The sequence below is a fragment of the Amblyraja radiata genome, chromosome 22, assembly GCF_010909765.2.
Source record: "Amblyraja radiata isolate CabotCenter1 chromosome 22, sAmbRad1.1.pri, whole genome shotgun sequence".
Lineage (NCBI taxonomy): Eukaryota > Metazoa > Chordata > Chondrichthyes > Rajiformes > Rajidae > Amblyraja > Amblyraja radiata.
In genome coordinates, this window is record NC_045977.1 from 40683762 (window position 1) to 40696413 (window position 12652).

The 12652-nt window shown below is 47.6% G+C and overlaps 2 protein-coding genes across 4 annotated transcripts in view; one reads left to right on the forward strand and one right to left on the reverse strand.

Annotated features, from left to right (window-relative positions):
* The window catches only part of c22h7orf50 (chromosome 22 C7orf50 homolog), a 186086-nt gene that overhangs the window by 108342 nt on the left and 65092 nt on the right, over positions 1-12652 (forward strand). The window lies entirely within an intron of this gene.
* The window catches only part of gpr146 (G protein-coupled receptor 146), a 57980-nt gene continuing 47652 nt past the window's right edge, over positions 2325-12652 (reverse strand). For 2 of the 3 annotated variants that reach the window (XM_033041145.1, XM_033041146.1), the window contains exons 3-4: positions 11498-11629; positions 2325-3630 (exon numbers count right to left, since the gene is read on the reverse strand). In XM_033041145.1, the coding sequence (XP_032897036.1) occupies positions 2598-3620 (1023 nt within the window). In that variant the 5' untranslated portion in view covers positions 3621-3630; positions 11498-11629 and the 3' untranslated portion in view covers positions 2325-2597. The remainder of the gene's footprint in view (positions 3631-11497; positions 11630-12652) is intronic. The other variant, XM_033041147.1, reaches the window with a different exon arrangement.

Genomic DNA, 12652 nt, shown 5'->3' on the forward strand with positions numbered 1-12652 from the left:
CCCAAGATCCTTAGTGCAACCAAGGCAGTCCTTAGTTCATAGTTTAAGTTGTTTCCCGATGGCAGGAATTGAATGAGTGTGTGGTTAGGGTGGTGTGGGTCTCTGATAATGCTGGCTGTCTTTTTGAGGCAGAGCCTCCTGTAGATCCCTTCGATGGAGGGGAGGTCAGTACCTGTGATGGACCGGGCAGTGTCCACCACTCTCTGTAATCTCTTTCGTCCCTGGGTGTTCAAGTTGCCAAACCAGGCCATGAAGCACCCAGTCAGTATGCTGCCGATCCGGGTTCAATCCTGACCACGTTTCCTCCGGGTGCTCTGGTTTCCTCCCGCATCCCAAAGATGTACAGGATTGTAGGATATTTGGCTTTGGTAAAATTGTTAATTGTTGCTTGTGTGCAAGATAGTGCTAGTGTACGGGGTGATTGCTGGTCAGCACGAGGCTTGGACTCGGTGGGACAAAGGGCCTGTTTCCGCACTGTATCTCTCAAGTCTAAAGTCTTATACATGCGATTCTACCAGAGTGTGGTTGCTCTCTCAGAGATTATGGTTGCAACGTAGTCGTGGGGGTCACAGATGGAAAGGATTATTAACACTCACTGTTTTACAGCTGGCTAAATAAAGCTCGATGGACAAGCTTGATTGTCAATGGACAAGCCCATTTGTAATTCGCAAACCCGATGAACAGATTATAGAGTAATAGTTTCCCAGCTACCGTTACCAACCTCATAATTATATCCTGGAGGTCAGACATCGGCTACAGCACCAGCTGAATGGAGGAGCAACTCCGTAACCTATTCGAATACCAAATTTGCCAAATTTCAGACCAATTTACGAGAGTTTCATACCGCCTTCCTCCTGCACCTCCCGTCATTCCTCCCGACTCCCTTATTGTCTTTCCGCTGACTGGGTCGCACGCAGCAAAAGCTTTTCACCGTACCTCGGTACACGTGACGATAAACTAAACTAAGTCAACCTTTGATAGAGACAAAAAGCTGGAGTAACTCAGCGGGCCAGTCGGCATCTCCGGAGAGAAGGAATGGGCACCTGTCCATGTGGCTCAACTACCTCCTCCAGCAGCTCGTTCCATACACCCACCACCCTTTGAGTGGAAATGTTTCCCCTAGGGTTCCTTGTGAATCTTTCCCCTCTCATCTTAAACCTATGTCCTCCGGTTCTCGATTCCCCTACTCTGGGTAAAAGTCTATTCCCCTCATGATTTTACACACCTCTATACGATCACGCCCCATTCACCCCTCGGACCGACAGTGATATGAACGCCATCTTAATAAGCAACGCTCTCAAGTTGTAATTTCTCAGATATATCTTTATTTACTTACAAAGTGAAGGCAATAAATAGCAGAGGACTATTTTAGACTGCTGTGTCTGATCCAACAAAACTGTGCAATTAGGTACAGGGTCTATGAAATCAAAATGGTGTTGCAAATTAGCTTACCACGCTGCACATGTTAAGAGGTAAAATACAAGCAGTTAGAGATGGTGATTCGGCCCGTTTGTGACGCAGACCACAGCTAACGAGATTAGTTGTCGGATCGGAGGGATGAACACCACTGTGATCTCTCCCTCTCCTCCTGTGACAGTGGTGGCCAGATGTGTGCAAGTCAGAACAAGTTGTCCCTGAATTCAAAAGATTGAGCTTTTTGGGGAAGAAACTCATTTGCGGATGTTGCGATGGGCTTGATGCCGTGTCCTCCCAAGCGCATAAAGAGATCATTCATTTGGTCGTTTTTCTTTTGTGTTGAGTAACATTCAGAACAGTGGTGGACTTCACAGCTTGGATTATCCAATTGGCTTATCGTAGACACATATTTGGCTTCTGAGGCTTGTCAGCTGTGGTTGGGGCGTGCAGACGAGATCAGGATTCAAATCCTGTCCACAGACAGTTGTGTTAGTTGCTCACCCAGGAAAAGGCATTAATTAGGTTTTAATCAGTACAAACTTATTGAAGGTTACCATTTGCCATTCATTGGGCGTTGAATGGACAGGTACAGCATGGAAACAGGCCCTTCGGCCCACCAGGTCTTCGCCGACCATCGATCACCCGTTGACACACTAGTTATATGTTATCCCACTTTCTCATCCACTCCCTGCACACTAGGGGGCAAGGTACAGCATGGAAGCAGGCCGTTCGGTCCATCGAGTCCACGCCGACCATGAATCGCCCATTCACACTAGTTCTATTTTATCCCATTTTCTCATCTGCTCCCGACACACTTGGGGGCAATTTGCAGAGGGCCGATTAACCTACAAACCCCGCACGTCTTTGGGATGTGGGAGGAAACCGGAGCTCCCGGAGGAAACCCACGCGGTCACGGGGAGAATGTTCAAACTCCACACACACACACACACAGACAGCACCCGAGGTCAGGATCGAACTGGGGTCTCTGGCGCTGTGAGGCAGTGGCTCTACCCGCTGCACCGCTGGACACAACCTCTGACGTCCAACAATATATTCCGTTACTGGGCTGAGCTTAAAGAATCGGTTAGTGAAAGCCAGTGTGATTTTCTACGGTGGAATGATTTGGGACTTTATTCACCAGTGGCAAGATGATGCTCTTGTGACAGCAGGCTGCACCTGCCTCAGCTCACCACGACTTGTGGCTGCCTCTCCGTCTGTTGGTCTGAACAACCTTCCGTCTGACAGTCCAACCTCCTGACCAGCTGCCTGAGTTTGCCAGTGAAGTCCCTGTGCATGTACGTGTAGAGCAGCGGTACCACAAAGCTGCACGAGTAGGCCAGCAGCTTGGACAGGCCCTTGACAAAGTAGTAGATGTGATACCGGCTCGCCAGGTCCGATGCTCGGGGCCTGTAGGCGATGTGGACCAGCAGCGTCATGTAATACGGAGCCCACAACACCAGGTGCGTGCAGACTGTGGCCACCAGCAGCGGGTGCATGGTCGGGTCGGGCACGGCTGAGTCTTGCTCGAGCGGGGTGGACTGGTTCCGAATGCGAAAGATCAATATCAAGGCGTAGAGGACCGCCGTGGCCGGCACAAAGAAGCCAATAAATACCATGATGGTGTCCGCCACCTCCTTGTTCTGTATCTTCGAGCACTCGATTATCTTGGGCACGTGGCTGCAGACGTAAAGGAGCAGAGAGGAGAAGCTGGTCAGGACCGCCCCGCCCCAGACAAAGCCGCAGACGTGCCTGGTGTTGTAGACGCTGGACATGTAGGTCCTCGGCAGGGCCTGCTCAATGTAGTAGTCCAGGCTGAGCAGCGTGGTGGAGTACATGGTGACCAGGGCGGAGATGTTGAAGAGAATGAGTAGGGTGATGTAGACCTCCCTGTTGAAGTTCCACACGGCCCACTGTGGGTTGTCCGGGCCCAGCAGCTGCACCAGGGCCACCAGGCTGAGGATCAGCCCAGCCACGGCAATGTTGACAAAGTAGACGTCGGGCATGGTCATGGCCGACTTGTTGTACAGGTTGACCAGGACCAGCAGGGAGTTGTAGCAGATGCTGAAGGGGAAGCAGATGATGAGGTAAACCACAGACAGGACAAAGAGGACCAGCTCCAGGTCGTAGCACAACTGCTGGTCCAGGCCGTTCACTGTGCCGTTAGTACCCTCGCAGCTCCACATCCTGCCGTCAATCGCCCTCATTCAATCCTGCCTGCAAACGGAAAGAGAAATCACACTTAGACGTCTATGGGCTGAGGTGCGACACAAAACAGAAGTCAAAGTCAACCTCCAAACAATATATTCCTTTACTGGGCTGAGCTTAAAGAATTATAAAAGGACTGGACAAGCTAAATGCAGGAAAATTCTTCCCAGTGTTGGGTGAGTCCAGAACCAGGGGCCACAGTCTTAGAATTAAGAGGAGGCCATTTAAGACTGAGGTGAGAAAAAACCTTTTCACCCAGAGAGTTGTGAATTTATGGAATTCCCTGCCACAGAGGGCAGTGGAGGCCAAGTCACTGGATGGATTTAAGAGAGAATTAGATAGAGCTCTAGGGGCTAGTGGAATCAAGGGATATGGGGAGAAGGCAGGCACGGGTTATTGATTGGGGACGATCAGCCATGATCACAATGAATGGCGGTGCTGGCTCGAAGGGCTGAATGGCCTCCTCCTGCACCTATTTTCTATGTTTCAATTTTATTCATCACTTACACCCGAAGGTGCAGTGAAATGAATTTGCCAGCAGCGATACACTTAAAAAGACCACACAATACACAATAAGATTTAACACAAAGAGAAACATCTTTTGCAGAAATCAGATGCCGGAATCTTGAGCAACAGGCACAGAAAGTGCTGGAGTAACTCAGCGGCTCAGGCAGCATCTCTGGAGAAGACCTAGTGTGTAGAAAGCAACTGCAGATGTTGTTTAAAAAAAAATCGAAAATAGACACAAAATGCTGGAGTAACTCACCAGATCTGGTAGCATCTCGGGAGAGAAGGAATGGGTGACGTTTCTGGTGGGAAGAAGGGTTCCGACCCAAAATGTCACCTATTCTTTTTCTCCAGAGATGCTGCCTGACCCGCTGAGTCACTCCTGCATGTTGTGTGCCACATCGCTGGAGAACGTGGATAGCCGGCATTTCGGGTTTACTCAATACTGGCCTTGGCAGCAATATCTACATCCCATGTATGAATAAAAAATGTCAAAAACACATACTTAAGGATTGCCTAATATAGCAGTACAACTGTTGAGGAATGTGCCCACAGTGTATGAAACACAGGGTAGAAATACTGGAGTGTTTCAGCTGAAGGTTTAGTAATGTTTTTGATTGAAAGTTCAGGAATAAACTGGTCAAATCCCACCTCCATTATTTGACAGTGAAATTAACAGAGAAATGAAGCATCTTTCTCGTGTAATATATTCTTACAGCTTGTTTGAGAAAGAACTGCAGATGCTGGAAAAATCGAAGGTAGACAAAAGTGCTGGAGAAACTCAGCGGGTGAGGCAGCATCTATGGAGCGAAGGAAATAGGTGATGATTCGGGTCGAGACCCTTCTTCAAACAGACTTCTTCTTACAGCTTCTTTAGTTTAGTTTAGTTTAGAGATACAGCGCGGAAACAGGCCCTTCGAGTCCGCACTGACCAGCGATCCCCGCACATTAACACTATCCTACACACACACACTAGGGACAATTATACATTTATACCAAGAAGCCAATTAACCTACAAACCTGTACGTCTTTGGAGTGTGGGGGGGAAACCGAAGATCTCAGAGAAAAATACCACGCAGGTCACGGGGAGTACGTGCAAACTCCGTACAGACAGCGCCCGCAGTAATATATTGGAGCACGTTGTAAGTGCTCCTGCTTTCTGTTCTCCCTCTCCAGCTCTGTCCAGTTGACAGAGGTTGATTACTATGATTAGAGCGGCACTGTGGAGCAGCGGTAGAGTTGCTGCCTTACAGTGCCAGAGACCCGGGTTACATCCTCACTACGGGTGCTGTCTGTACGTTCTCCCCGTGACCTGCGTGGGTTTTACTCCAAGATCTTCGGTTTTCTCCCGCACTCCAAGGATGTTCAGTTTGTAAGTTAATTGGCTTGCGATTGAAAATAATTGTAAATTGACCCTTTGTTCAAGTTCAAGTTCAAGTTCACATTCATTGCCACGTGCACCAGTTAAGGGGCAGTGGAATTTGATTTACCATGCAGCCACACAAACAAAAGAGTACAATACACAATAGAATACAACATGAACATCCAGCACAGTGGAATCAACATTCTTCACTGTGGTGGAGGGCAGTAACTCTGCCAGTCCTCCTCCTTTGTTCACCCGTGGTCGGGGCCATGAACCCTCCGCAGTCACCGCTACGGACGGCCCGATGTACAGGCCCTCTCGTCGGGAGGCTCGAAACTCCGACGTCGGGACGGACGGACATTCCGCGGCTTGGAGGTCCCGAATCGGCCGCTTTACGACCGGGGCTTGACGATGTTATAGGCGTGTGTAGGATAGTGTTAATGTGCGGGGATCGCTGGTCGGCGCGGACTCGGTGGGCCGAAGGGCCTGTTTCCGTGTCTGAACTAAACTAAACAATGTGAAAGAATTGACGTTACTCTAAACGTTCTGGACAAATTACTGCCCTACTTGTCGCATAATACTCGACGCAATCTATTGTGCACCTTGCAATTTTCATCGGTATAGTTTAGTTTAGTAAATACTGAGTGGAAACAGGCCCTTCGGATCACCAAGCCTACGCCAACCAACGAACACCTGTTTCGACCCGAAACGTTGCCTATTTCCTTCGCTCCATAGATGCTGCTGCACCCGCTGAGTTTCTCCAGCACTTTTGTCTATGTCCAACACCTGTACATTCGTTCTATCCTAGGGGCAATTCACAGAAGGGGCAATTCACAGAAGCCAATTAACTAGGGGCAATTCACAGAAGCCAATTAACCTACAAACCTGGACATCTTTGGAGTGTGGGAGGAAACCGGAGAGCCGGAGAAAACCCACCTGGTCACGGGGAGAATGTATAAACTCCGTAAAGACGGCACCCGTAGCCAGGATCAAACCTGGGTCTCTGGCGCAGTGAGGCAGCAACTCTACCCGCCACGCCACCGCCCTTATCCGGTCATTGCCATCAGGCTATTGACAGAAGCTTGCTCATGCAAACAGGCGGAAACATTTCCTAGATTACAACATTGTTGACAGTTCAGAAGTCCACATGTATATCGTGGCATCCTACACTCATGAAGAATATCACTTAAACGCAAATCTCTATTTTTCTAGCTGTATAAAAGGTCTGTTTCCATGCTGCGTGACCCTATGACTGGCTTGCTTCAACTCATTAAGCCCAATTAAAAGGTTAACAGGATATGAACCTTTCAGGAGCGGCACGGTGGCACAGCGGTAGAGTTGCTGCCTCACAGCACCAGAGGCCCGGGTTCAATCCTGACCACGGGTGCTGTCTGTACGGAGTTTATACGTTCTCCACGTGACCTGCATGGGTTTTTCTACGAGATCTCCAATTTTCTCCCACACTCCAAAGACGCACAGGTTTATAGGTTAAAGACTCTATCCCCTCGTTCCAATTCCTCCGTCTACGCCGCATCTGCGCCAGGAAGATGTTTTCCACACTAGATCATCGGAGATGCCCTCATTCTTTAGGGAACGGGGGTTCCCCTCTTCCATTATAGATGAGGCTCTCACTAGGGTCTCCCCGATATCCCGCAGCTCTGCTCTTGCTCCCCTTCCCCCCATTCGTAACAAGGACAGAGTCCCCCTTGTCCTCACCTTCCACCCCATCAGCCGTCGCATACAACACATAATCCTCCAACACTTTCGCCACCTCCAACGTGATCCCACTACTGGCCACATCTTCCCATCTCCACCCCTTTCTGCTTTCCGCAGAGACCGTTCCCTCCGCAACTCCCTGGTCAACTCGTCCCTTCCACCCAAACTACCCCCTCCCCAGCTACTTTCCCTTGCAACCGCAGGAAATGCAACACCTGTCCCTTGACCTCCCCCCTTGATTCCATCCAAGGACCCCGACAGTCTTTCCAGGTGAGGCAGAGGTTCACTTGCACCTCCTCCAATCTCATCTACTGTATCCGCTGTTCCAGGTGTCAAATTCTCTACATCGGCGAGACCAAGCACAGGCTCGGCGATCGCTTCGCTGAACACCTCCGCTCAGTCCGCCTTAACCTATCCGATCTCCCGGTGGCTCAGCACTTCAACTCCCCCTCCCATTCCCAATCTGACCTTTCTGTCCTGGGTCTCCTCCATTGTCAGAGTGAGGCCCAGTACAAATTGGAGGAACAGCGCCTCATATTTCGCTTGGGCAGCTTACACCCCAGCAGTATGAATATTGACTTCTCTAACTTCAAGTAAGTCTTGCTATCCCTCTCTCTCCATCCCCTCCCCTTCCCAGTTCTCCCACCAGTCTTACTGTCTCTGACTACATTCTATCTTTGTCCCACCCACTCCCCTGACATCAGTCTGAAGAAGGGTCTCGACCCCAAACGTCACCCGTTCCTTCTCGCCAGAGATGCTGCCTGTCCCGCTGAGTTACTCCAGCATTTTGTGTCTATCTTTGGTTTAAACCAGCATCTGCAGTTCCTTCCGAAACAAAACTAAACCTGCTTCAACTCATAAACCCCAATTAAAAGGTTAACAGAATATCTGGCATTTATTAAACGAGTTGTCTAACTTTATGCTGGTGAAGTAATCCTGGAAGCAGCCCTCCTCCCCAGGGACAAAGCTCATTCTCTTTATTTGTGGCCGCCTGCCCTAATGGCCCCAGCCACCATGGAGACAGCAAAATGAGTTTACCAGACAAGTGTTGTTTGTGACAAAACTGTCCACCCAGACGCAAACACTTAGCACCACAAATATTTACTGCCTAACATCTTTCCAATCTTCCCATTGAAAAAAACGTTACCAGTTGCACTCCGACACAGACTCATACAGCACGGAAACAGGCCCTTCGGCCCTACTCGTCCATGCCGACCAACCTGTCCCATCTACTCCTTGACAGGTGCATGAATAGGGGGATATGGGCCAAACGAGGGCAGGCAGGACAAGCCTAGATGGGGCATGTAGGTCGGTGTTGGGTCGAAGGGCCTGTTTCTGTGCTGTACGGCTCTGTGATGTTGGAAGTGGTGGGAACAGGAGCCACAAATGACAAGGCTGCGATTTAAACAAAGTATCGCTTATGCCGCTGGGACCCGAAGAACTGCACAGAACGCAATGTAATGACTGGGTGGGGGAGTGACCGGTCATTTGGATCAGTTGATAACGTTAAACAAAGCCAAGCCAACAGGTCCTTTGTGCAAGATGTCTAAGACCGTTTACAATGGCAGGACACGCAAGGGACAAAGGCCACATTTCAATTTCCTGCCCGCTGTCAGGCTGGGTTACTTTGCAAACCTCAGTGAATGCTCTTGCTCGCTGAAGCAGAAACATGCTGAGCTGGTTGCAGTGTCTACTGGGCAGTGGCCGCTGCTAAAACAATTTCATATTAACCCACTGGCGTGGTGGGTAAAGGGAACTGGAGGTCCGTGCGTTAACACGGGCTAAATGGGCACCATGGAATGGGAGCAGGTTGTTCGAGGGGACTTCAATGATGATACCTCGCTGTCATCCCTTGCTATAAGCTGCATGGTGCAACACTGTGTGTGTGTGTGCGTGTGTTTCCCTCTCCACACGAGTGATAAACGTTGCCAAGTTTGTCCTGGGCAGACCACACACTGGAATGTTCTCACTCCTTCACTCACCGTCAGGTGAACACAACCAGCTGAAGAAATGATTACAGGATCAAGGTGGACTTTGACTCCATTGGTTCACAAAATGTGATACAGGTTTTTTCAATGCAGCCAACATTTTTTTTTGGAACTTCAGAAATTAACCCTTTTGGTGCCAAATGCTCGATCTCACAAACAGGAAATAGTGTACAGATATTTCATGTAGAGTTTGAACTACATTTCCGTTCTGCCTTTTCCTTCGTGTTTAGTTAATTCAGTTCAATTCAATTCAGTTTAATTTAGTTTAGTTCATTTTTAGTTTGTCACTTTAGTTCAATTTAGTTTAGTTTAGTTTAATTCAGTTTAGTTCAGTTTAGCTTAGTTTAGTTTAGTTCTTATTGTCGACTGTACAGAGGAACCATGAAAAGCTTTTACTTACAGGCCTGTGTAATGCCTCAATGTAATCTATTATTCTTACACTTTTGTGCCTGGGTATGTTAGTGTTTATGTGTAGTAAGATTTTTACTGAATAGTATGCAAAAATAATAATGTTGCTGTGCCAAGATACATGTGACAATGAAGTACCACTCAACTACTATTTACGCAGTCTGTAGTAGGGCCTTGACCCGAAACGTCACTTATTCGTTTTCTCCAAAGATGCTGCCTGTCCCGCAATTTGTGTCCATCTTCAGTGTAAACCAGCATCTACAGTTCATCCTACACACTTGATTTTTTGTTGGCTATACTACAAATGTTCATGCTTTTAGGTTCAAAACTGCCGATCTCTCTCTGTCTCTGAACATAACGTCCCCTTGCCTTTCGCCCCTCATAGCCTGAACTTAAAACAGACCACTTCGAGCCAGGGTACACAAAAATGCTGGGGAAACTCAGCGGGTGCAGCAGCATCTATGGAGCGAAGGAAATAGGCGACGTTTCGGGCCGAAACCCTTCTTCGAGCCAGCGATTGATCACTTGTCCCAATACTCTAAAGGGTTTGGTGTTCAGTTGTGTTGGGTGATATTATGGAGAAAAATCTTTATGCGTTAAAATGTAATATAAATACAAGTTCTCGTGGCTACTCATGTTCATGTTAAAAGTTACAAATAGTTAAAATTGCAGAGTTCTATTAAATATGCAATTTGGCTCACAAACCTGTCATTCTTTGAAACTTGGAGTGTATCGCACAGGTTTTATGTTACAAAAAAGACACAGAGTGCTGGAGTAACTCAGCGGGTCAGGCAGCATCTCTGGAGAACATGGATTGGTGACGTTTCAATAGACAATAGATGCAGGAATAGGCCATTCGGCCCTTCGAGCCTGTGCCGCCATTCAATGTGATCATGGCTGATCATCCACAATCATCCACGTTTTGGGTCAGGACCCTTCTTCCAACCGATTGTAATGGCGGGGATGAGGAGAGGGGAGAAGGTAGAAGAGAGGTGGTGGGCGGGACAAAGTTTAGCAAGTGATAGGTGGATACAGGTGAGGTGGATTTTACTGGCAGATGGGTGGATAAAGGCCAGAGATGAAAGGAAGACAAAAAGCCGTGAGATGAGAGAAGTGGCAAGAAATGTGAAGCCATAGGAAGGGATATGGGTGGGAGGGAACAGGGGTGGTTCGGTTTCACTTGGGTTTATATCACAATCCTTAGATACTGCGATGTACCTACATGTTCCAAAACAAGTTTGTTTCCAAAGCAACAATTATTAAAATTACTATTATTTGTTAAGTTGAAGAAAGGTTTATGAGAGAATTTAAAATATTGGCACGCATCTACCAGATGGACCTCTGCACTCCTGTGAATGCACAGCTAAGATAGTTATCTTATAACCACTTGAATTCATTACCTACAGCAGTTCCTCTTATTCATATACATTTTTAACATCATAAAACATTACAGATTATTATCAAACAATATTTGGTTCAGGTTAGTTTAGAGATACAGCGGGGAAACAGGCCCTTCGGCCCACCAAGTCCGTACTGACCAGCGATCCCCACACATTAACACTATCCCTCACACACTAGTGACAATTTACATTTTATACCAAGCCAATTAACCACAAACCTGCATGTCTTTGAGTGTGAAAGAAGATATCGGTGAAAACCCACGCGGTCACGGGGAGAACGTGCAAACTCCATACAGACAGCACCCGTAGTCGGGATCGAACCCGAGTCTCTGGTGCTGTTTCCACTTTATTCTTCCATTGCAGTGAGGAATGTGGAATCCACTGTGGTGGATGTTTACGTTAGCTTTTATGTGGTTGTGCGTCTTGCTTAGTGTGGCTGTATGATAACTCAAACTTCACTGCACCTTAACTGGTGCTCGTGACAATAAACTGACCTTGGAATCTTGAAACCTTGAACTCCACGGGAAGGCTGCAGCCAGCTCCCACTCTCCCACTTAGCATTGCCTCAGTAGCAGCAAGCATACGGACCCACACATTGACGTACACGCCTGACCTTGTTGTTGATTCTGGGAAGTGATGGAAACAATCTGCACTCCTCAGACCTCAAAGCTCTCTCTCAATTGTTCGGCTTCTAGGAATGCTTTCAAATATCTTGTTGTTTTGCTCTGGAATTCATTGTCTTGCTTGTACTCGGGGCTTCAAACTTTTGTTTGGCACTAATGTGTTTTTTTTGGTTTATCAAACTTTTTTTTTTATTGTCTTATCTATGAGTACTTTGTCCACAGACCTGTTATGCTGCAGTAAGTAAGAATGTCTTTGTTCCGTTTTCAGTACATACAGTATGTCACTTGAAAACAATGTAATAAAGAGGAAGTGCGGATGCCAGTTTATCCTAAAGATAGACACAAAGCGCTGGAGTAACTCAGCGGGTCAGGCGGCATGTCTGGAGAGAAGGAATGGGTGACGTTCGGGTCGGGACATCTGAAGAAGGGTTTGGACCCGAAACGTCAACTATTCCGTTTGTCCAGAGATGCTGCCTGACCCGCTGAGTTACTCTGTGTCTTATCTTGGCTACCTTTGATACATTAATCATAAATACTATTGAGTGCAGAGTTATATATAAAATCAGCACCAGCATCCATATAGAACAGAAGAAGCTCTATCAAAGATAGACACAACGTGCTGGAGTAACTCAGCGGGTCAGGCAGCATCTGTGGAGAACATGGATAGGTGACGTTTCACAGAGTGCTGGAGTAACTCAGCGGGTCAGGCATCATCTCTGGAGAAAAGGAATAGGGTTGGGACATTCTTCCGACAATTAAACATTGTCTGAACTGACAACTAAACACTCTTGAGTCTTGGAATTGTTTTCCTGACAAGTGTGCGTTCTGTCACAAAAAGTTATTTTGAGAACAATGTCACTTGATTATTTAGCCACAAGATACAGCTTTAGTTCTGTGTCTAAAGAATGTCTGGGGGTGGGAACCAGGAAAGAACTCATTGTGATTGCTCCATTTCGCTACGCTGGAGCAGTCAGTTTTAGGCCACAGTATTGGAATGAGTAAGACTCATTGTTTTCCCGTTTCCCA